The sequence below is a fragment of the Schistocerca serialis genome, chromosome 1 (assembly GCF_023864345.2).
Source record: "Schistocerca serialis cubense isolate TAMUIC-IGC-003099 chromosome 1, iqSchSeri2.2, whole genome shotgun sequence".
NCBI lineage: Eukaryota > Metazoa > Arthropoda > Insecta > Orthoptera > Acrididae > Schistocerca > Schistocerca serialis.
Window position 1 is genome coordinate 826,490,847 of NC_064638.1, and position 25,925 is coordinate 826,516,771.

Here is a 25,925-nt window from a genome sequence, read left to right on the forward strand (position 1 = left end):
AATACGTAATCTTTGTTACCTGTTATTTCCGTTAGTCGTTTAATTCCACTCCGGTAGTCTGAATCTATGGATTTCGCTAGTAATTATAACAACGTTGATCATTTTCAAACCCAGTCAACCACATGAACAGCGACTGGCATTCACATGTTTGGCTTTATTCCACTCAGGTCGTATACCCCCGTCCCCTTTTGTCTGCAGGAAAGTTTATTTCTAGATGCAATGGGGATTCCCCTGGCAGAGACTTCACGTACACTATGCATGTATTCAACGATCAACTTATGATTCACTCAGAAATCAACTTAGAATTTGTACAAAACTGTTCAAAAACCAACAGTGACGTGGTTCAAAATTATATGAATAATCAATAGACCAACGTGCGCTGGATGCTAAGCACTTTGTGACACAAGGTCTTTTTTCTCCCTGAAATTGCCGCCCAGGGCGGACACCCCGGTTTGTCCCCGTCCCCTAGTTCCGGGCCTGTTGCGCATACGTGAATCTGGCAGCTTAGGCACACCAGTAAAATTTTTTCGGATAGCACCTGGCTGCTTACTGCTATTGTTTATACTGCCGCACTTCTGTAGCCAGAAGCGGGAGAAGGTACTACTCATACGCGACTCAACGGCACATGTGCATGAGCTCGCTCGCAACCACTCAAATGAATCTAATTAAACAGTGGTGACGTCACGCTCATCGGAGCCAATTTGTTGTTATGAAGCATTGCACAGTCTTTCTAAAGCCTTTGACACATTTTGCTGTTGGCAGACGCTTGTATGAGCACTGTGTTTTGTTCTTGTATATGGTACATTTCCCTTGAAACTTAAGTTTTATTTTCGTTTTTTCTCTCTCGTTCGTGTTTTATTGGAGCAGTATTATTCTGCAGTAGCAAGATACAGTAATATTCTTTCTTAGAGTATTGGTTCTTAGCAGTCAAAGTTAAAAAATTTAATTGAAAACTAAGACAATGAAAAATTCCTGGATTTTTCCTGGTTCTCTCCCGGATGAAAAAGTTTCCGAGTTTTTCCCGGGTCTCCCGGATCATATACACCCTGATAACCTGTCCCGTTTATATTACTCTGATCTATATGCATATTATAGATCTATATGCATATTAGTGCTATATGCATATTATTAATTCCTTATCAATGTGTTACTTCAATCATTACTTAGTTATAACATGTAAGAGACGTAATCTTAAACTCATAGGTCTAGCTTAACCAAAACCTTGCTCTCTTTCTACCTGCAGACAAAGGCTCCACCACCGCTGTTTCGAACCCCAAGGATTACGTGGCAGAAGGACTCCCGCCTACAAACCATGCCACAGTGATCCCATTCCAGTAATCCAGCAGGATCTTCAGTCGCTCAACAAATCCTTATGCTCATCACAGAACCTCTCCCCAGAGTCCATCTCTCTGCTCACCCCTACCTCTCCCCACATTCTACATGCTTCCTGAAGTCCATAAACTCAATCACCCAGGATGCCCCATTGTGGCCGGTTACTGTGCCCCAATGAGAGAATCTCTGCCCTCTTAGACCAACACCTTCAACCTATTACCCGGAACTTACCCTCCTATATAAAAGATACCAACCATTTCCTCCACCAACTCTCCACAGTTCCTGTCCCTTTACCACACAGTGCCCTGCTCATCACTATTGATGCCACCTCCCTTCACACTAACATCCCTAATGCCCATGGCCTTACTGCTATTGAACACTACCTTTCCCAAGGCCCAACACGATTCCAAACTAACAACATTCTTCCTAGTCGCCATGACCAACTACATCCTCACCCACAATTAGTTCTCCTTTGAAGGCATTACCACAAACAAGTACAAGGTATGGCTATGGGCACCCACATGGCGCCATCCCATGTCAACCTATTCATGGGCCATCTAGAGGAATCCTTCCTAAACCCTTACAATCCTAAACATGGCTTACATTCATTGAAGACATCTTTGTGATTTGGATCAAGGCTGACAGCACCTTATTCACATTCCTCCAGAACCTCAACAACTTCTACCCCATTTGCTTCACCTTGTCCTACTCAACCCAACAAGCCACCTTCCTACATGTTGAACTCCACCTCAAAGATGGCTGCATTACTACCTCCGTCCATCAAACTACTAACCATCAGCAATACCTCCACTTTGACAACTGCCACCCATTCCATACCAAGAAGTCCCTTCCATACAGCCTAGTCACCCGCGGTCATCCCATCTGCAGTGACGAGCAGTCCCTCTCGAAATATACCGAGGGTCTCACTGAAGCCTTCACAAATCGTAATTATTCTCCCACCATCCGGCCACAGAGGAGCATTCTGCTTGTAACTCAGTACCACCCAGGACTGGAGCAAATTGAATTACATTCTCCGCCAGGGTTTCGACTACCTCTTTCATGGTCTGAAATGAGAAATGTCCTTCCTACTATCCTTCCCACCCCTTCCGCAATGTTATTCCGTCGTCCACTGAACCTACACAATATACTCGTCCATCCCTATACAACCCTTGTTCCCAACCCCTTACCTCATGGGTCATACCTCTGTAATAGACCTAGAGGCAAGACAACACATGTGACCTACAAGCTTAGCTGCAACCACTGTGCTGCACTCTATGTCGGGCACAACAACCAACTAGCTGTATGTCCGCATGAATGGCCACCAACAAACTGTGGCCAAGAAACAAGTGGACCACACTGATGCTGAGCACACTGCCAAACATGACATCCTTCAGTTCAATGACTGCTTCATAGTTTGTGCCATATGGATCCTTCCCATGAACACCGGCTTTTCTGCACTGCGCAGGTGGTAACTTTCCCTGCAATACATCCTACATTCCCGTAACCCTCTTGGCCTCAACCTTCATTAGTCATTGTCCTCTCCCATCCAGCCCCTTCTTTGTTGCCATTCCTGCACCATACACCCAGTCTTTTACTTCTCTCCTCTCTCGCTATTCCCCTCCCCACCTCTCCATTGTCCTCCGCTAACCTCCCAACTGCACATAGCTGCCCTACCCTCTTTCCACCTCGTCCCTGTGTGCTCCCCAACAGCACGTCACTGTCCGCCAGCCCCACCCTACTATTCCTCCCCCTCCCCACCCCAACCTCCTTGCTCCCATCCAGTCACCACTCCCATCATGCACTGCTGCTGCTGCTGCTGCTCGCAGTATGGCCTCAGCTGCCAGAGACTGCAGTCGTGTGTGAGAGCTGCGTTGGCGTGAGTGTGTATGTGTGTGTTTGTCGTCTAATTCTGAAAAGGCCTTACTGGATGAAAGTTATATTTATGACAGTCTTTTGTTGTGCCTATCTGTGACTCAGCATCTCCGCTACATGGTGAGTAGCAACGTCCCTTTTCACAATATTGGATTTTGTTTGATTTAACAAAGTAAATTGTTATTTAGGTATACATTATGACACTGTTTACAACAAAATTTTTACACTAATGTTTTCACCAAATCAACTGATTACATAAGTGTGCACAAAGTATAAGCTACATAAATTTCACAAGAAAGAATTTTTGTACCACTGGAGATATTTACATAAACATATCTATTCATCCCCACAACCAAAGATCTCGCTAATGTTTTATAACTTTTACTGAAATAAGGTTTTTGTTTTGCTATGTGGTCTTTGCACCCATTAGTTTCTACAGGCCATCTTTGTTGACCCGGCTTTTACGAAGTGTAATGGTTTGTATGTCACTTACCACTACAGAATAAGAAGCCTGTGACCAATGGAGGTCCTAAGTTTTAGTTGTTTCACTTTCACATTTAAATTTAATCTTTAGTCGGAAGACTTTACAGAGCCACATTCTGGAATACTGTTTTGTTCTTCTCTACCTGAGTCTGGCCCAGGTTACCCAAACCTCTTAAAAAATCATGCATGCCACATTAACCCACATAAATTTACCAGATGGAGGTTCAAACCTCCGAAACGCATTGTGGAAAATAAACAAACACTGGCTAGTACTTATAACAATAAACTTCTTATTTCATTTGATATCAGTAAGAGTCACGGTAAAGCCTAATTTAAAACATTCACATTTAAAGTAAAATGTAGCTGTCTTGAATGTCTTTCTGAGGCATCAATGAATGTTTTAATTTGGTACTGGCTAAAAATGTGGTTGGCAAAAATTTCAGAAGAAGACCATGGCTACACTATAGTAAACAGATTCAAGAGTATGTTGGTTGTAATATACATGCAGAGATATAGTGACTTCCACAGAAGAGACTCATATGGAAAGCTGTTTTAGTAGCCTGTAACTAAGATTACTAGAGTGTTTGCTACAACCACTACCTATTCCTCTTTCTCTCTCGTGTAAACACAGTGCCACTGACTCCCTGGACAAGTCTTCAATCCGTTTTCTTGGGTAATACAATATTATAAAAACTACCATAACTGAAATTCTTTTTTAACGTTCCAGCAGATTTGATACCATTTGTGTGACATAAGACTGAAAAATACGAGGGTCACTCCAAAAGAAATGCACACTGTTTTTGTAAAAACACAGTTTTCATTCTGAATGTGTGAAAGTTTTACAGTGTGTACATACATCCTTCCCGCTTCTTTTCAAACTTAGTTCAACCTGTTGACTTGAGTGGTGCCGTCACAGCATGTCTTCAAGATGGCTGCTACACTTGACGTTCGTCAGAAGCAATGTGCTGTCATAGAATTCCTGTGTTGTGAAAACGAGACAGTGGGAAACATCCACAACAGGTTGAGAAAGGTGTATGGAGATGCTGCTGTCGATCGCAGTACAGTTAGTCGGTGGGCAAGTAGGTTACGTGATGAAAGCAGGCACGGCAATATAGAGGATTGTACTCGCAGCGGCAGGCCTCGTACTGCACACACTCCAGACAATGTGCAGAGAGTGAACGAATTGGTGACTGCTGACAGATGCATCATAGTGAACAAATTGTCACGCTACGTTGGGATCGGGGAAGGAAGTGTTTGCAGAATACTGAAAGTGTTGGCGTTAAAAAATAATGCCAGGTGGGTTCCCAGGATGTTGACAGTGGCTTACTAAGAAACAAGAAAAACGGTATGCAGTGAACTTTTGGAATAGTACAAGAATGGTGGAGATGAATTTCTTGGAATAATTGTGACAGGTGATGAAACATGGCTCCATCATTTTTCACCAGAGATGAAGAGGCAATCAATGGAGCGGCTTCATGCAAATTCATCAAAAAAATTCAAAACCACACCTTCTGCTGGAAAAGTTGTGGCTACAGTGTTTTTCGATTCCAAAGGACTCTTGCTTGTGGACATCACGCCAAGTGGAAGCACCATTAATTCTGATGCATATGTGACGACACTGAAGAAACTTTAAGCTCGACTCGTTTGTATTCGACCACATCGGCAAAAGCAGGACGTTTTGGTGTTGCACGACAATGTCCGACCACATCAGTCAAAAAACCATGGAAGCAATCAGAAAACTCGGATGGACAACACTGAAACAGCCGCCTTACAGTCCTGACCTGGCTCCATGTGACTATCATCTCTTTGGCAAACTGAAACACTCTCTTCATGGAAGAAGGTATGAAGATGAGGACTCCCTTTTGCGCGCTGCCAAACAGTGGCTCCAACAGGTTGGTCCAGAATTTTACCGTGCGTGTATACAGGCGCTGGTTCCAAGATGGCGTAAGACAGTTGAGAGGGATGGAAATTATGTGGAGAAATGAAAATATTATTCCTAAAGGATGTATCTACACACCGTAAAACTTTCTAACATGTAGAATAAAACATGGATTTTTAAAAAAAATAGTGTGCATTTCTTTTGGAGTGACCCTAGTACAATAAAAGAACTTTGCTTATAGGACAAGCACTTTCTACCTCTAAGGCAATATACCTAGTCTGTTATTTGCACTTGCTGTCGTGCAAAAATTCTTGCATTATGACCAGCTTGCAACACCTCTCCGCCATCTTGCAAAACACCCCTCCCCCCTCCTCTGCTACTTACAATCACACAATGGAAAACAAATCTGGCAACCCAAAAACTTATGGACAGAAAATGCTTCCATGCTTAACAAATGTCCTGAAGGGGTCAGTTCAAAGCAAAAGATGCAGCAACAACCAGTACACTGCTTCACCTTCCTTTACACAAAGACACTACAACTGATTGTTCTCGGGAAAAAGAAGGATCTCAATTTAATTATTACCAAATAATTTTAAACACCTTAGGTTTTTAGTTAAAAAAATGAACCCACCACCAGTTTTTTACCTTTCTTGGGTCTTTTGAAATATCTCGATTATTCCAAGCAAGAGCAGAGACAGAGAGGTGGAGACAGTTACAAATTACAGAGGCAAAGAGAAAACAATCAGTACTGTTCGGTTTATTTTATTCATAAATTATTACAAGTTCTCTAATAAGAGGATTAATTACCCCTACAAAAACATTATTTCACCTTTCAATTATCTGTTTTTTGGAAGACTTAGTGGAGTAAGCAATGATTTTAACTTTCAAAATTAATATTGTACTAATAAATTTACACCCCAAAAGGATCACTGGAATGTTTTCTAACTACACACAAAATATTTCAGTAATTCTATCACTACACCTGATTTCCATGACAAGTCAGCTTGCATGTATATTCACCTATGCACCAAGAAATTACTGGATGTAACCTGTATAAGATTCAGTCGCAGGGGGCCTCAACCCCCACAATGGCTAACAAAGGGTGGGCTGTATATGTGCTGCACAGGTGAGAATACAGCGTAACTAAACAAGCACCTTCATATAAACCACACAAACTTATGCAATATGGGGAATTTAAATTAATTTTCAGACAGAAGAACTGCTGGCTTCTCTTTTGCTCCCAATGGCTGAAAGGTCAGATAATGATATGCCATACAGACTAGTTATCAAGGCTTAGCTTGAATATACTCTAGTGTATGCAATCCATTCCTGATTTGAAGCTTGACACTGCATGTTCCACATTACATGAGCCATTATGATGGTTCCAAACTCACAGTGTGAGGATCACTTCCTGACAGGCTGAGATCAACCATAAACTCAAACCAAAGGAACTCCTGTGTGTCCTCTACCTTTACTTTTTTTTCTTTTTCCTAGAAGTCTTTTGGATAAGGGTATCAGACAGGCTTTGAGTGAAACTAGGAGCCTGGACCTGCAAACCTGTGTCAGCACATCATTAATGTTATTTATAGCAACCTGATGTACAAAACTGCTGTTAGCAATTCAGGGCATAACAATGTGATTAAAAAATGCTTCCAATCTTTCAATGCACAAATAATTATTTTTCTTTGAAAATACAGATACAGTTCCACAAAAGGGAAAACATGTATGAGTAGGTACAAATAGCAAATGGAAATACAGGAACTTTTTCCCAAGGGTTTATAGCCCATCAACAGATACAAATAAAAAAAGCTGAATACACATGTCTAAAAAATTACAAGTGTATATTATCAATTCTTTCTGCAAATTGTCTTAATTCCTGGGTCTGAAATTCAGATACATCTAATTACCCTACACTTCCTTCATCAAAACACAAATTGATTGAAAATAACCATGTGCATATGTTTCTGCTAACCTGCAGTGCATAAACAGATATGTTTTTTTTTTTTTTTTAACTGTCAATTTTTTTCATGTTAATTAAAGATATTGACTATGAAATAATACGAGGGTGAGACAAATGAAAACCTTAAATTTGTAATAACAAATTGAAATTTTGCACCGTTGTCCTGTAAGTTGGTAAGTGTGCTACAAACAGCATGCAGAATGGCCTGTAGGTGGCAGCATAGTGCTGATGTACACACACCGTCGCAGTATCAGTATAAAGACGACCACCGCACTTGTGACTTGCACCAGGGAAGAACAGCGTTCTGTTATTTGGTTTTGCGTAGTGAAGGTGTAAGATCTATTGAAATTCATCGATGAATGAAGGTTCAGTACGGTGATGCACGTTTGTCACAGTAGCAAGTCTACGAATGGAGTAGGAAGTTCGCAAATGGTGTGACTTCAGTGGAAGATGCTCCTCAGCCAGGTCAGACACAACGAGTTGTGACTCCACTAAACAATGCAGCAGCTGATGCATTAGTGAAGGACAACCGCCAAGTGACACTGAATTACATTGCAGCATGTTTACAGATTAGTCATGGGTCAGCACACCACACTGTGCATGATGTGCTCCAGTTTCACAAAGTGTCTTCAAGATGGGTGCCACGGCAACTGACTCCTGAAATGAGAGAAGGATGTGTAGATGCTTGTGAAGAACTTCTTTGGCACTTTGAACGAGAAGGTGATGGGTTCCTTGCAAGAATCGTTACTGTGGACAAAGCCTGGGTTCACTTCCACCAACCAGAAACAAAGAGAGCGAGCAAGAAATGGCACCATTCCTCATCATCAAACCCAAAGAAATTTCGAACAGAACGATCAGCAGGGAAGGTTATGCTGACACTCTTATGGGACGAAGAAGGCATCATTTTGGAGCATTACATGCCTAGAGGGACCATTATCACCAGTGCATCAAACACAGATCTCCTAAAAACTCATCTGTGGCCTGCAATCAAATCGAAGTGACGTGGATTGCTGTCAGCATGTGTCCTTTAGCAACATGACAATGCAAGGCCCCACACTGCACGTACAACAGTTGCAACAATCACAGACCTGCATTTTGGGTGTCTTCCCCATCACCATACTCACTAGACCTTGCCCTAAGTGATTTCCATATGTTTGAACCACTCATAGACGCAATGGGAGGAAAGAAGTTCCGTTCTGATGAAGGGGTACGCGACGCGGTGCAAGAGTCGTTGCACTGACTACCAAAAGAATTTTTTCCTAAACGAATTTATGCACTTTGTAAGTGCTGGAGGACTTGCACTGAGTGTGGGGGAGATTATGTTGAAAAGTGATACAGCTTTGTACCACTCCTGACAATAAAGAATATTTTAAAAAAATATTTAAGCTTTTCATTTGACTCACCCTCATAGTTTAAATGCAAAAGTGTGTCTCAGATATCCCACACAAAAGTGTGTCTCAGATATCCCACAAAAAGATATATCATTCCAGATACTTGGTACAGTGGGGTGCCCAATTATTAAAGCTACCTTCTTTGCACTGCCAGCTGTTTTTAGTTATTCCGTTCAGTTTATTGCCTAGATGCATTGGTGCATCACAGCAATTTGGGAAGCATATTGTTTCATGGAGTAGCTGTCCCCTCTCCATATGTCACATCTGAGTATCTGTCTGTCTTTGAGCTGGATGTCTTCCTGTGTTTTTACAGCAGAGTAGTACTTTTATATATGTAGAGCAATTACAGTCACAATACTGACATTACATAAAAAGGACCTCATGAATATTCACGAGCATCTCTTGCAGTGTTCTGATACACCTGTTTAGAAGTATAAAACCTTTTCTTAAAATGTCTGGTTGTGCAATTCCCATTACTTGTTCATTTTTATTTACAGGTATGACCTATCTACTTTCAAAATGTGGATGTTCTTTGGGAAATACAAATTTGGGATGAAAGGACAGGCCAATAATTAACCTTTTTCCAATCCAATTTTTTTTATTCACTGCATTCTCCCCAACTCTTCATTTATTTTACATGGCAAAGTATGTAAGGCATTACGGGTTATTATGTAATTGTTTTAAAAAAATAAAATGCAATATAAGGTCATGTGAAATTTTATTTTATTTTTTCACAATAGTTTTTGAAACTACACTGGTGTTTCTTATGGTTGTTAATATTTTTTCTGTATGGTACTTCTTAAAAAAAAAAATATATGGTACTTCTGAAAACAGTTGCCCGGGTGAATTCCAGGCATCCTCTTGCATGTTTTCCAGTACAAATTGTTTCTCTTCTTTCTCCTTGCATTTGCTGCAATCCACGAAACCTTTCTTTCTTTCATCTTTTTTTGCATTATAAAATGCATCTCAACTACGTGTATTCCAAAACAACAGTGGGTATCAGGAGCTACACAGGTTCTTTCTTCCTATAACCAGTGATCAATCAGGTTTGAGGAGCAAAGAATGCACTCAATTTATTCACTACCCTCTTCATGGGATGAAAGAAACAATTTTCATCTCACTTTGAAAGGCAACTCATATTCAACAAGTTTCGACTTCAAATCACATGGAAAATGCATAACTGTACATGTTAGACTAAATTTCATTTTGTGTAATTCCTGGGCAAGTTGAGGGCTTGCACAAAACCTGTCAATAAAAATGTGACTGCCTGAACCATCTGCAGAAACTAGCAATTGCTGTGCCAAATGAAACACTGTTCGACTTATGAAAGGTAAATCTGGATGAATCAGACTTTCTGTAATTGTCTTTCATAGTATGGAATATGAGGAAAAAAATGTAACCATTTTCTGAATCACAGAGACAGAAAATGTGTAAATCCTACTTCATAGGCTTCTTTGGATTGTAGCAGTTTAACTGAATTCTTCCTAATTCTGAACTAGGATTTAAATCTTACGGTGCTCTCATCTATGGCCACATTTCTTATCAGTATGTGAAGTTCTTTGCATTTACCATAAATATAATCATTAACATTCTCAACTTTGATGCCTCTTGTACTTCGACACCTCTCAGTTGTGACAGGTGGAACTAAACGGAGCATCCAAAATATTTGCCTTTGGTGGTGGTGGTGGTGGTGGTGGTGGGGGGGGGGGGGGGGGGGGGGGGGGAGGCTGTTTCTAACTGTGGGAATTTTAATTAGACTAGCAGAAATCACTTTTCCCGCTTTCTATAATAACACAACATTTCAAGGCAATGAAAATATTGCAAATAAGCACTGCTCATTTTCAAAAACAATTTTATTTAAAATCAAAAATTGTAGCACTGATGCTATGGCAAACTAATATGCAAGTTTTTTTACCTAGATATTAGTTAAACATGAAAACACCAAGATGGAACAAATACCGAAAAACACTGGTTATTCGGAATTACAATAACAGTATTGGTTTTAACCAATCAGTTTTTCCCATCCCTACTGGGGATTATAATTCAAGTGCAGCTACTCATGGAGGTCCACTGTGGGCTGTAATCATTGCATGGAAGTGAAACTTTGTCAATATGTTAATGTGTTAACAAATAACCAATTTACGCTGGAAAAAAATTGGTCCCGATTTTGACCACCAGTTGCAAATCCGGTGCTTTACAGTATTTGTACGGCAGGATGATGACAACACTGTCAATTGCCAAGCCACGACATGAGTGAAAAGTATGGCTATCCAGATGAGGGACAGTTCGCTAGAGTATCACTGAAAGGTCTAAGGACAGGCCCAATTTCATTAAATGGTTTCAAGATGACACTGAAATTTGAAAACATGGTGAGTTTGGTGTGTCATCTGGAAGAGGAAGGCATCCTAACCCAGTGGAAGTTATTGATGAGGTTGCTGTTACTGTAATTAACCATGCCGTACATCTCATGATGCACAGCAATATTCTGAAGTTGATATTTGATTTCTGGCACAGATCAAAGTTGTATAATGTGGCCAGAGGATACGGTCATATGATTTTTGGTTCATACATCTGCAATGCATATATGTGACCGTATCAATTTCTGGAGTTAGTGCATCTTTACGCAAAGAAAAATTGTTTTATCATCAGAGATGCTAGACATTGATTGCAGTTTTAAGCAAGCAACGGGCGAGCCTGTGACTTGTGGACTGGACAACAGAGAGCAGAGCAGGCTGTGTAGCAAGAGCTGAGTGCATACTAGATGTCCACTGCAAGTGTGGTAAGTGCTACTACAGCATTGTCTGGGTGATGGGTCAGCAGCCCAGAGGTTGCTGTTTAGCCAGCAGATGGCAGGAACACATCACATCGGAACTAGTGCCTGGCATTCCTGGTGATTTTGGTGAGCATCAGCATTCAGTTTGGAATTTGAACTGGGTCGTTAGTCTTGGCTGGAACAATAATTCATCTGTCTGATCAACTCGCCGTGTGTAGGTTCATCCTGTAAATGAACTGTTTTCAGTTAACAATTCTTGGGAGCATTTTTTCTATTTCCTCTAGGACACATCACATTGTATGTTGGGCTTACCATTGACTGTAGTGTCACGAAATTGTACCCTGGCTGTGTTCTGCAAATTTCCATGTATGTGCGGCTAATGGGATGCTTTCTGTTGTAGACCTTCTGGGGTGTGTAAATCATGTTGAACTATGTGCGTGATATTCTACAAAAGTGATGTCAGCTTCAGGACACTTTGTGATTGTGGATTCATGTCCTCAGGTTCCACCGGGCGAAACTTGCATGAAAGGGAGTCAATTAATTTCTGTGATTACACAGCTGTCGATCAATCCCACTGACATTTAACTGTATTATTCCAAATAGGCTATGTTCAAGAGGCAGGGTGAACATATAAAGTGAGCCACTGATGAAAGGTTGATTGTGTGTGACTACATTAGTGCACGTTATACTTCAGTGAACTGCAATTAAATTTGTTAAGGGTTCTTCTGCAACTACCATAACGTTGGTTTTCTGAGCTGGATTGGTTGAACTGATGTTAAGTCATTCACATGTCAGCATCCCTATGGCCAGTTATGGTGCACATGAACGAGTTTCTGAGCTTAACCTTATTTGATTTAAAAAGGATACCTTGGATGATTTTAAATTTTTAAAGTTACTGGTCATAATGTTTAAATAAAAAGGAAACTTGGGCAATTTACAACTTCAATGAAATACCTTGGATTATTGTAATTTATTTTAAAGGCTATTGGTTCTAATGTTAAAGGGAAAGGAAATTTTGGATAATTTAGAATTTCAGTTAATTACCTTTAAATACTGAATAATCTTACATTCTTTAAAAAAAATTGCACGATTTTTATGTTTCAAGGATTATTGGTTTTAATGTTTTAAGAAAAAGAAAGTATTAATTTTCTGCATACCTATATAAACTAAGTAAACCAATAAATGTTCAGCTGCTTTGCTCAGCCATTTAGTAAACCAGAACCGTTGTGTTCTAGCTTGACCAACTCCAAAGGTTACCTTTCCCTTTCGAATCCTTAAGAGACGGTATCACCGGGCAGTATTCTATGGAGTGACAAGGAACACTTAATGCTACAGAATGTGGTGTATGCATAGGACTGGTGAATTTGGGTACAGTTAAACCGTGTGTTCTGTACAAAGAGCCATTGCATTTGCCTTATGTGACTCTGTGGTGTGTATGCACAAGCATCTTTATTCTCAGTCAGTTGTTCTTTAAGGAGAATACATGTAGAAGGCCTGTCAGGTCTGCCATGACGTCTGCACGTTATTGTAACCTCCTTGTACAAACGTGAATCCTGCAATGGAAGAGCACAACTGTGTGGAAACCACTGTTTTCATTCAAGATGGGAAATACCTCAGGTCGCTCGACCAGTGAAAGAACTGTTTAATGCAACCTTCCACAAATGTGTTATCTCCAACAGTTTTCCAGATGCATGGTCAGCTAGATCACCTGATTTGACTCCATGTGACTTTTGACTCTTAGGATATCTAAAAGAATATATATGGACTCTACCAGATCTGAAGGGCAGTATATAGTGACATTTTGCTCGAATTCCACCAGAACTGCTTTGAGACACTGTTGATCACGTCATTTTACGGATGTAGCACCTCATTGATGTCTCCAGTGTTCATACTGAGTAAACTGTGTAAGAGGTGGTTAATAATACGAGGTTGGGAACTTAAATACTGGCAACTATTTATTTACAGCTCATACAAAATAGATTTTGTTGACAGATAGTTGAACGGAATGGACAGTGTCTTGAAAGGAGGATATAAGATGAACATCAACAAAAGCAAAACAAGGACAATGGAATGTAGTCAAATTAAATCGGGTGATGCTGAGGGAATTACATTAGGAAATGAGACACTTAAAGTAGTAAAGGAGTTTTGCTATTTAGGGAGTAAAATAACTGATGATGGTCGAAGTAGAGAGGATATAAAATGTAGACTGGCAATGGCAAGGAAATCATTTCTGAAGAAGAGAAATTTGTTAACATCGAGTATAGATTTAAGTGTCAGGAAGTCGTTTCTGAAAGTATTTGTATGGAGTGTAGCCATGTATGGAAGTGAAACATGGATGATAACTAGTATGGACAAGAAGAGAATAGAAGCTTTCGAAATGTGGTGCTACAGAAGAATGCTGAAGATAAGGTGGGTAGATCACGTAACTAATGAGGAGGTATTGAATAGGATTGGGGAGAAGAGAAGTTTGTGGCACAACTTGACTAGAAGAAGGGATCGGTTGGTAGGACATGTTCTGAGGCATCAAGGGATCACAAATTTAGCATTGGAGGGCAGCGTGGAGGGTAAAAATCATAGAGGGAGACCAAGAGATGAATACACTAAGCAGATTCAGAAGGATGTAGGTACTGGGAGATGAAGAAGCTTGCACAGGATAGAGTAGCATGGAGAGCTGCATCAAACCAGTCTCAGGACTGAAGACCACAACAACAACAACAACAACAACAACAAAATAGGTACGTGTTTCAATGTTTTACTGACCTTCAAAGTAGTCACTAGCAGTCTGTATAACCCGTTGCCAGCAATGTGGAAGTCTTAGGATACTCTTAGCAGTACCAGCTGTGTTGACAACAGCGTGGTCTACTGCCCGAAGAATTTGAAGCATTTCTGAAGCAAATGCGCTGAAGTGTTTCCTTCAGATTAGAAATCGAATTGAACTCACGAGGGCTAAGTCAGGGGAGTGCAGTAGGTGGTATAGCACTTAACAGCCCCATCAGCCAAACAAATCAGTAACAACTTGCATTGCACATGCTTGAGCATTGTCCTGTAAAATGATGGTCAGATCCTGCAGAAAGTGTCATCACTTCTGTCACTATGCTGTTCATTTTTGGAACACAACCTACGACCGACAGAGACAAAAGTGACGACACTTTCTGCAGGATCTGACCATCATTTTGCAGGACAATGCTCAAGCACATACAGTGCAAGCTGTTACTGATTTGTTTGACTGATGGGGCTGCTACATGCTATACCACCTACTGCACTCCCCTGCCCTCGTGAGTTCAACTCGATTTATAAACTGAAGGAAACACTTCACGGCATTCACTTAAGAACCGCTACAAATTCGTCGGCCAATAGACCGCACCGCTCGAACTGTCAACACAACTGGCACTGCTAATAGTATCCTACGACTTCCACATCGCTGGCAATGGGTTACACACAATGCTGGTGACTATTTTGAAAGTCAGTAAAACTTTGAAACAGTATCTATTTTGCACGAGCTGTAAATAAATAGTTGCCACTATTAAAGTTCCAACCCTTGTAAATTCAAAATTATGCCCATCTCTCTTGTTCGACCTTTTCTGCCCCCATCCTGTTCCTAATCCACTGCATGTGGAAACATTCCTATAAGTCTTTCTTGCATTCGCAGTGCCAGATTTGCATCTGTGGAACTAATTTTTTTCAGAACAAATTGGTTCCGCACTAGCATATCTACCACGTTTCACTGCCACACTACAATTACCGCCCATACTGCATCTCTGTGAGTGGCTGCTTGATACATAGTAATTTGATATATGGTAATGACATTTGAAGATATTGACTGAAATACATTTGACTTACATACTCTATTAATGTTTTGACGGACACAGACTACACATTTTCTAAATATATATGGTATACATGTACATACACACTATGAAATGGGAACGGTTGTTACAAAAAAAATCTCTGAGATTACTTGATGAAATTACTTCTTTTTTTTTCACACAATACTCTATAAACATACAAACAGACTTCTGCTACCTTATTAAAATATATTGTAATGAGGAAATGTTGTTAGTAAAAAAAATCTATAAAAGTTCTTGATTGATTGAGTTCAAATTTTTACACAATACCCTAATATACTTTTGGATGGACATAGGTCACACTTTTCTTTTAAATATGTGGTATATAAATTTATATATAACACATAAAACAGAATAAATTTATATATAACACATAAAACAGAAATGCTGTTAGTAAATTCTCAAAGTTCTTGAACAATTTATTTAAAAAATTTTACACAATAGTGTAATAAACTTTTGAACGGATGTAGGCTATATATTTTTAAATATATATGGTAAAAAAGTATATATGTAATATGTAAAGAGGAAACTTTGTTAGCAAGTTCCTGAATAATTTAATTCTAATTTTTATACGATGCTCTAATAAACATTCAGACAGATATTAACTGTATATTTTTTAAATGTATGTAATATAAAAATTACATTTAATACATAAAGAGGACACATTGTAAGCAAAAATCTAAAAAAACTTCTTGATAGTTTTACTTCAAACTGTTCAACAATACTCTGCTAAAATTCATAAAGACATAGACTACATATTTTTAAAAAACAATGTACAGATTTTCTGTAACAAGACACTTTAAGAATGAAAATGCTGTGCTGTAAAAAAGCGTGGTTTCGTTTTCTTTCTTGCTGTCCATGTTAATGTAGATATCAAGACATTTAAACAATTAGACAAACTGTTTCTTCCATATACATTCTTTCTCCTTATGTATAAATTGAAATAAAAATTGTGTATACACCAGTGTGCTGCTTTGTCTTCATCATCACAGTCAGTTTTATGAGGAACATTGTATTTATGGCTTATCAAGTTATGACTAGAATACTGCTATGAATTGAATCATTCAAAATTTTGCAATCCTACATACACACAGATTAAAATGAGAAATACTGTCGTTGAAGCTACCAACCTTACAGATCCAACCACTGGAAAGGCTCTCCTGTACCCCTTATGTTAATGATCCCAACCAATTTACCCATTAATTTAAGTGACTTCATTTAACAATCGAGGATTTATTTGCAATACCAATAAACATGGCTCCAAGGTCACAGAGAGAGAGTGGAAGAGATGCACAGAGATGGAGAGGGGGAGAAATTGGACAGACAGAAGGAGGAGGAGCAGGAGAGGAGGAGGAGATGGACAGAGAGAGGGGTGAGGAGGAGATGGAGACAGATTCTGGGAGGGGAGAAGGAGGTGGACAGTGTGGAGTGAGGAAGAGGGGCGATGAACAAAGAGAGGGGGATTGTTTTGCTTTGCTTGTTTTAGGGTGCAAAAACAACTAAGGACATCAGCACCCATGTCATAGCCTTAGATCCTCAAGAAGTAAGATAGCTTAATGTCATAGCCTTAGATCATCAGGAAGTAACAGAACTTAAAAATGACTATACATTAAGCCCAGTCAACAGAAGGAAAGCGACTAAAAACAAGGACTTCCTTGTGGAGAAAGGTCCCTAAAATACACTTTAGAGACAGTGGACGTCCTGAACTAAAGATTAATGTCCTTCGCCACACTGCTATGGCAGATAGAAAGTAAAACGTGGTCGACAGGCCGCACATTGTTTCCTAAAACAGCCTATAATGCAGACCACAAACACACATGACAATCTAAGGGCATTTGGCCAGAAAATGGTGAACTGTCAATGACTGACAACAATGAGCACAAAGTGCCAGGGGATCACCACTTAAAACAGCGACGGCTGAAACAACAATGCCCAATACGCAATACAGGTAAAATGATGGACTCTCAGTGACAGGACCGAGATGAGGTTGAGCAGGCCACTGGGAGAGGTCTGATTCACCTGAACTTGTTCCTCTGAAGAGAAAACCAGGGACCAGGGGTGATGCCAAAGTGACACCACCTGCCGAGAGATGGGGCAACACCGAGATCAACCCAAGTGATGGAAGAGCTAGCGGACTGAAGTACGAGGACTGCAGTCTTGGCAGTAGTGTCAGCAGCCACATTTCCTTCAGACCAACTTGACCAGGAACCCACAGGAACGTCACAGTGGCTCCCTCAACAGTGAACAAATGGATACTTTCTTGGACCCGTTGCACTAAGGGACGGACTGTGTACAGCACACAGAGGCTCTGACGAGCACTGAGAAAATCGCAGCGTGTGACATAATCAAAAAGCCTGTTTCGCCGGATGTACTGGGTGGCATGATATAGGGCAAAGAGCTCTGCTGTAAATATTGAGCAGTGTTCTGGAAGCTGATATCGAAAATGATTGATGCCAATAGCACACCCAATACAACAATCAGTCTCAGAGTCATGATTTTACACGAAGGTACCAGAGCTAAGTTCTGTGTGGAGGTCTAGACACTTACAGCGATAGATCGAATCCAGAAACGAATGAAGTCCACAATGAACATGGGTCGCCGCATTAAGCCAAGGTGGTGAAGGACACCCCCATTGGGAACACATTGGGTAGTGTGAAGTGAAGCTGCTGGTGCAATAGCCAAAAGCAAACTCCGGGAGGTAACAGAGAAGAAGGACGCACTCGATACTGGGAGCCAATGGAGTCATTAAAGAACGTGGCATAGGGTGGGTGGCCGGGCTTGGCAGACAAGCAGCAAAATGAGAAGGGGAGGAGTGGGAGAAGGAGATTATAACATATATAAAGTTCCTATACATATTCTGCAGTTATTAAACATTGCCAGGTTCCTTAGTTTGCAAATTAACGCAAAAACGTGTCTGCTGAAATGCTCCTATTAAACTGTAGTACTCTTAAGATAGGTAAAAAATAATAATAACTGGTACATAACATCTGTTGCAGAAGATGCCCATGCAAGTAATCATATGGGGTTTTGTGTTGAAAGTGTTTAAAAGCATTCAGAAATAAGTTGCAAATAAAACAATTGTAAAGCATTCAGAAATAAGTTACAAATAAAACAACTGTATTATTTCAAAGAGGAAAAGTTGCCATTTCATAAATTATCAGCGAGTTCAAATCAATGCCTTCATGAATTTTTGACTTCCAGTTCTCTTTATGCTGAAGCCGATGTCACAGACAACTATAAGGCTTTCTTTTTTAGGCGCGTGCTGATGCTACAGACACACACAATAGAATGACACATGGTTGGAGTGTCACATGGTACAGGTTGGGGCATCACAGTGCTCACTGTTCATTGCCTCACCAGCTACTTCATTTTGTGCACACTACTATAGCTTGCTGTCAGACTGATTATGTTGCTCTGAGTAAATCCACATTATTGAATTAAGGCAAGTTCATAGAATATGTATGGCTTTCACCAACTTTTGGGCATTTCCCCATCACAAAACTCATAAACAATTCCCAAAACCATCTAGAGAAACATCATCACAAAATCTCTTTCACAGGAAATGTTAACTTATCCAAGTTTACTCTCCAGCAGTAAACCCCATCTAACCATAACCTGAGTGGGTGATACTACAAAATATCATTGTAAATCAACAGCAAGTCTTGGCTTTAAAAAAAGTAAAAGACATGACTTCTTCAGTGAATGTATGAAATTTTAACTCCTATAAAACATAAATGGGAAGCATGTTTATTCATTAATTCAGGATCCATTCCCTTTAGTAAATAAGATAAATTTTCAGTAATTGATGTACAAATATCACTGGAATAGGAAACGTCGAGACTAGGCAGCAGAAAGAATTGAGAGAGGAGTAAACACTCCCAATCCCCAACATCTACAAAGTTTTTGTGTCTGAATAACAGGGATGTACGAATGCATCTGCCTAGACAGGAAATCCAAAAGCTGGATACAACACAGCACCACTCACTGACAGCCGAGACATTTTGAGACACTTTAACTCTATTGAACTGTAACTCTGCAGCTGCAGAATATTTTCTTCACTAATTTTCTGTAACATCTGCCACAACCTTGCAATGGCTGCACCAGTTGTCACTTACAGATTTCTGCAAAGTTCACCAAAGTGAAACAGGGAAAGACACTGCGAACCGATAATACTCCTCTAGAACTCCTAAAAAATGATTATCTTATTCTTTCCATTTGGGAAACCCGGAAAGTACAAGATGATATGAAAAATTTCCTGAGTCACCATACTTAAATGAAGGTGTTTGATCCTTCTCTACCACCACACATAAGTTTGCCATCCAATGTGATGCTCAATACAATATTGCATAATGACAGGTACACTTGAGCTTGGTATTAGTCGGAACAGCATGTGTTCCTATACATTGAAGTGTTTAGTGCAGCCAGTATCTCAGTCAACAGATTACACTTTAATGGGGTCAGTCAGGGCTGGGAAGTGTTAGCATTTCTCCTCACGATTGGGAAGCAATTTATAATGGAGATCCATCATTTTCGTGGTTGTGTGTCTATACATCCAATTAGGATTTTCATCATGTACATTCACTTGAATTTTGAATATTTCTGTAGAGGGAACTGGGCTTCTGTTACTCCATTGTTACTCGACAGATCTGGTGTGAGTAGTTTCAGTGCAGATGTGACAAGATTTCTAATAAGCTGGCAAATGGAGCAAGAGCCCAGTACGATGACACCTGGCTGTGTGTGGAAGGCAGGTAACACTCGCAGACAATAGGAATAATGTCAGGTAAAAACTAGTATAGATCAGTATTCTGGAGGCAGGGAATGGCTTCCATTCTCAGCTCAGCGGAGTATGGCAGATAGTGGAGAATATTCATTTTGAGCGTCCAAAAATAAATAATAGACAAATACACAGCCACGAAGAGAGTTAATGGACAAGATTAATGGCGGCAATGCCTTTACTATGCCTTTACTCTAGAGCAATTACTTTACAAGTTGCACTACATAAGAGCTTATAAAATTTACATCTCCAGTATGTTAAGTCTGATTGTGACAAACAAGTTGCTGACTAGCTCTTATTAAGGGTGATCATTTTAGCTGCACAGAATTTACACGATATACAAAACACAGGTGCAATCGCATGTGGTAATAGAATGGTAGAATTAATTAGCTTATAGACACTTACAGGTAAGACACAGAGTGACACACAGCAGCATGCCATTCTGGGATCACTGTAGTCGTATAATTCAAGATCTGAAGATGCAGTTCACTAATTTATGCAGATAAGTTAATGAATGATTATGATAAAATTAAGTAGGCAAATTAGGATAATATGATACAAAAAAACACAAATTCAAAAACATGACGAGAAACAGGAGACAGTTTCCTTCCAGAATAACATGAAACATTGATGAGCATTTCATTTATGTGCATTTCTGTTGTACTATAAATTATAAAACATAAGAACAGTATTTACCAGTATGTAGCTCAGGTACCAATCATTGCAGAACCAAGCACTTAAGCTTAATTTTCTTAAAACGAAACTTCCTGGCAGATTAAAATTGTGTGCCCGACCGAGACTCGAACTCGGGACCTTTGCCTTTCGCGGGCAAGTGCTCTACCAACTGAGCTGCCGAAGCACGACTCACGGCCGGTACTCACAGCTTTACTTCTGCCAGTACCTCGTCTCCTACCTTCCAAACTTTACAGAAGCTCTCCTGCGAACCTTGCAGAACTTTTTTGTTTCATTGGTGTGCATGTAATAACATACATTTTAGTAACAAACTACGATTAATTTAAATAATTTAGATTGTACTTGCAAGACACAATCTGACATCAATTTGTAATGTCACAGGCCATGTAAAACAGTGTGCAGAAGAACAGGAAGCCAGAGGCAATATTGGCTCATGGGCTACTTACCATGGGAGCATGGTCTTGACCGGTTGTGTGGTAAGAATCGCCAGTGGTTCGGGCTGGTACTGGTCACATTGATGAATTGCATAGAAGTTGTAGAGATATTTAATTTCATTGGGAAATTGTTAGCAGTTTGTTGAGTACTCTGTGTTACGAATGTGCACTGGTTTTGTTGTATAACAGAATGATTCCTGCCAGTTTTATGGCATGCCTACTTTGATGTAGCTCTCAAAGGAAAGCATTATTAAGACACCTTTGAGAGAAGAAACTTTTACTGACACACATGATCCAGATGTGTCGCTTAAACCAAATTTTTTGAATTGGTCCACACCTACTGAAATTTCCATAAGATGCTGCAAACCTACACTTAAAGGGAACAGGTAATTACAGCAGTCTGCAAACACCCCTAAGAGACATAGTAGTATTCAGTACACTTAACTGTTTCACCAGAAATAATACGTTTCATTACTTTTGCTGCTCAATCCCTTGTGTGAGTGTGTATGGTATCACAATTTCAGACTTGGTTCCCCATGGACAGTAGCAACAATACTTTCTTGTGATGGCGCGACTCTGAAAAATTTAGTGAGTGTTGAACTATAGCTTATTAATTCCACAGTATTGATCTGAGTTAGATCATACCAGTGATGAGCATTGGTTAGAATACAAATCTCAATTCACAAATAGTGAAGAGTGACTAATATTTTTTGGTGGGGAGAAAGAGAAAGAGAAAGAGAGAGAGAGAGAGAGAGAGAGAGAGAGAGAGAGAGAGAGAGCGAAAATCACATTTATTGAATTTGTATATATTTGTCCAAGAACATTATTGAAGCTATAAGCTACCGCTACACTCTTCTCAAGAACATTATTTATTATTTGAGCTGTAAGCACTGTGGATTTTTTACTTGGGACTTAACGCAGGTGGGTGTTGTCAATCTCAGACTAGATTCAAGAAACCTTTTCACTTCACTTCATAACTGGAATTAAGAGAATGCCAAATCAGACCACTTGTAATACAAATTGTGTGAACAGAGCAGCTCCTATTCATCAGTAATTGAGCCTTGTTAACGGACCTACATTACCGAGTGATGGATAACGGGAAGAGGTAAATGATGAAGGGCTGAGTTCCAGTATAACAACCAATGAAATCATGCAACAATTTGATCAAATCTGTGATCTGATCTGCGACTGGTGCTCTGGCAGATGAATTTATTTATGCTGGACACCCAACTATTTACACAGCTGTCACAGAAATGCTCTGATACTGCAAACTGGGCGCAAGATGGGTACAGCATGCACACCTGACAAGGGTAACACATGGCTGTCGAAAAGTTTCAGTGTATCCACACTGCAATAGGCATAATTCAATGTCAACATCAAAAGCCAACAGCAATTGCGCTATTTAGATCTTTCTCACGAGCTACTTCACTGTTCTGTCTTTTAATCACTTCACTGAAACTCCACATTTGATCTTTAATGACTAAAACATGAAGAACATTAAACAACAACACAACATCTATTTTGACTCCGTAAGTTCTGCATGTCTTAATACATATGTTGTGAAACTACTTTGTGTTGTCCAGTTGATCATGACTCTCTGTTACCCAATTTGTTCCTTCAGTAAATTCTGCTGCTTCCACCTTTAGATTTGTTAACTTTCTAAGACCAACTGTACATAAAAGCAGAGTTTTACAGATAAAGCAATGTGATGTGAGGTAAAACAGACAAGGTTTCAGCAATTCAAGGTGGGGTAATTCTCTTGTCAGTGGGAAGATTACAGTTTTTGCTCAAAACTGTTTCACACACACACACACACACACACACACACTGGGGAAAATTTTTTGGTATGTCTCCATCATTCAACTCTCATGGTCTGGGAAATTTCATTCATATTTCAGTCAGTGAAATAAATGTTTGGATGGACACTTTAGTGTTCTTGAAAGCTTTCAGAGATAATGTCTATGCAACATATTCAGAACAATACATTCACTTTGAATCAATTTTGTAATTAAACGTAATTGAAAGCAGTGGTAGATGTTCCAGACTTACCCATTGAAAGTATCCTTCAGTCCATTAGTTCCCACAAGTGACTCTTCATCCAATATTTTTGCCACCAAGTCATCGACCATAGAATTGCTAGAAATAGCTCCATCTTGGTTTAAAAGCTCCCTGTCCTGTCCATTCTGCAATCATGTCATTTCGAAGGCACAAATGTAGTATAACTCTAACACATGTTAAAAATACTGGAACTAAAAAATTCCTAACAACTGGACAGAGGATGGTCTTGCACCTGAATGTAACATTTGCATAAGTTATTCATGTAAACATTGCATAAGGTAGTAAACCATAATGTCCACACAAGACATGACCATTTAACAAATAGGATCAGTAGTGAGTGATAAAGGTATGACTATACAAGTGCTTATCAGTACATTATGCACAGTCATTAAAAGAAAATGAGATGGAAGAAAAGGGCATTACCACATCAACAAAGTAACTAGTTTGAATTGAAAAGCTGAGAAATGACAAAGTAGTTAGCAACATTGATATTAACAAAACAAGAATGAAAAATAGACAAAGGGGATAACACAAAGTGAGGCAGTCCAAGGTAATGAGCGGTGAGGACAGATGAACTGGGGTTTGACCATTGCATGTATGAGAACCACTGGACAAACATGACTAGTAGAACAAAATCTCTCCAAATAATGGGAAAACAAACAGGCAAGAAAGAAAATAAAGAATTAATAAAAGGCTGAAAATTATAAGAGTGAGGTATTGGTTATTAGCATGAACAAAAAAATGAAAAAGATGAGTTACAGAGGTGATTATGTCGCAGGTTGTCATCTTATGGAAATAATTTTCAACGGGAGTCTTTCCGAAAGCCACTATAAGAAGATTATAGATCACAACAAACATGAAGCAATAATTGTGGATATTATGAGATACATGAACTGCAGTTCTAAATTTCAATATTTTAAATAGAGCAACAAATCCCTCAAATACAGTCATCTTGTTTCCTATCATAGACAAACAATCATTGCACAATAAATGCCACAGCACATAAAACCTACTGAAAGTTCAAAACAGTAATATTAGTACTCCCATGTATAACACATTCTTCCATAGTTTATTATTTACCAGACAAATTCTCTCACAATTACAATAAATAAACTATCATAAAGCCCCTTGACAAAGAGGACTAGGTGTAAAGCTGATAATAAAACAGCAGTTGTAGTACTGCCCCTGTATCCTGCATGAGCATTAGCAAGTAACATTATGTAAATTTACTACACAGCACAAATATTGAGATTTACAAAAGTTTTATCGCCCTTACAGCCAAAAAAATAAGTTTTTAAATCACTGCAAAAATTCAATCTCTATCATTGCTGTCAAATGCTTTTCTAAAAACTGACCCTTGTGCCCCATTTTTTTCAATATTGGGAGTGCCAAGTTATTTGAAGAGAAATGCAAGTTTATCCCTTCATCGATAACCCGCCACTGCTACTTACATTTTACATGAACAGTTTTCATAATATTAGAAATTAATACAGGTTGTATACGCGGACAAGGGAAAAAAATTCCCGGATTTCCCGGTTAAAAACACACTTTCTCCCGGGTGAAAACACACTTTTTCCATGTTAAGTGACAGTATATTTTCACTGCAAAACTTATCAATCCTTTGAATGGTTATGGGTTTATACACGGGCATTGAATTTCCGGCACTTCAGAAAACTAAACTCATGGAAAAAGACATGTTTTGGAAATTTCTTTGATGTGCAGCAACATGTGCGCTGCGTATTTTCGTATTACGAAAGTATACATTGGAATTCCACCAAACATCGCATGTTACTTTCCGAATCATTGAAATCGAGACTGCAATGCGCTTTTGTAAGCCAGTCATAGCCCATGTCACATCATCTCGCCAGCTAATGACAGCAGATAATCAGAGCATAGGACATGTGATGCAGTCAGCCAACAGCACCTTCACCGTTAAGTAGCACGAACACACAAACAGGGAAAGTTACAAATGTGCCAGTAAAATTTTTAATAGCGACATAAATGTCTGATCTTCAGGATTCAAAACTCTAAATGGCTCGTCATCAAAGAGTTCATTTTTAAATGAGAGTCAAACGTTCTGCGATTTAAGAAATTCATGGTACATTCTCGCACATAGTTCAACTTACGTAAAAGGATATTTACTTTGAAAGTAATGCTTTTCAAACCACCATTCGCAATATTTTCCCGCAACCTATTAGAAATAGGTTCATTTCAGCAGTTGCCAGAGAGCGCAGATAACGGCGACACCGCAGTTGCGCAGCTACCATGACGTAGAAAGCCCGTATGTACGTACGTGTAAAACATTGAAAGATCATACACTATGACATAAAAGAAACAAGACATCAGAGGATACTCCAAGAACATCAGTATCTCGTGAACCATGCTAAAATGTGCACATTTAAAATGCATACTTATGTGCACATTCGTATGT

The 25,925-nt window shown here is 39.5% G+C and overlaps 1 protein-coding gene across 1 annotated transcript in view; it reads right to left on the reverse strand.

Annotated features, from left to right (window-relative positions):
- Nucleotides 1-25,925, reverse strand: part of LOC126484568 (uncharacterized) — a 246,590-nt gene that overhangs the window by 168,857 nt on the left and 51,808 nt on the right. Inside the window, exon 3 of the mRNA XM_050108132.1 lies at nt 23,486-23,619. Within this exon, the coding sequence (XP_049964089.1) occupies nt 23,486-23,619 (134 nt within the window). The remainder of the gene's footprint in view (nt 1-23,485; nt 23,620-25,925) is intronic.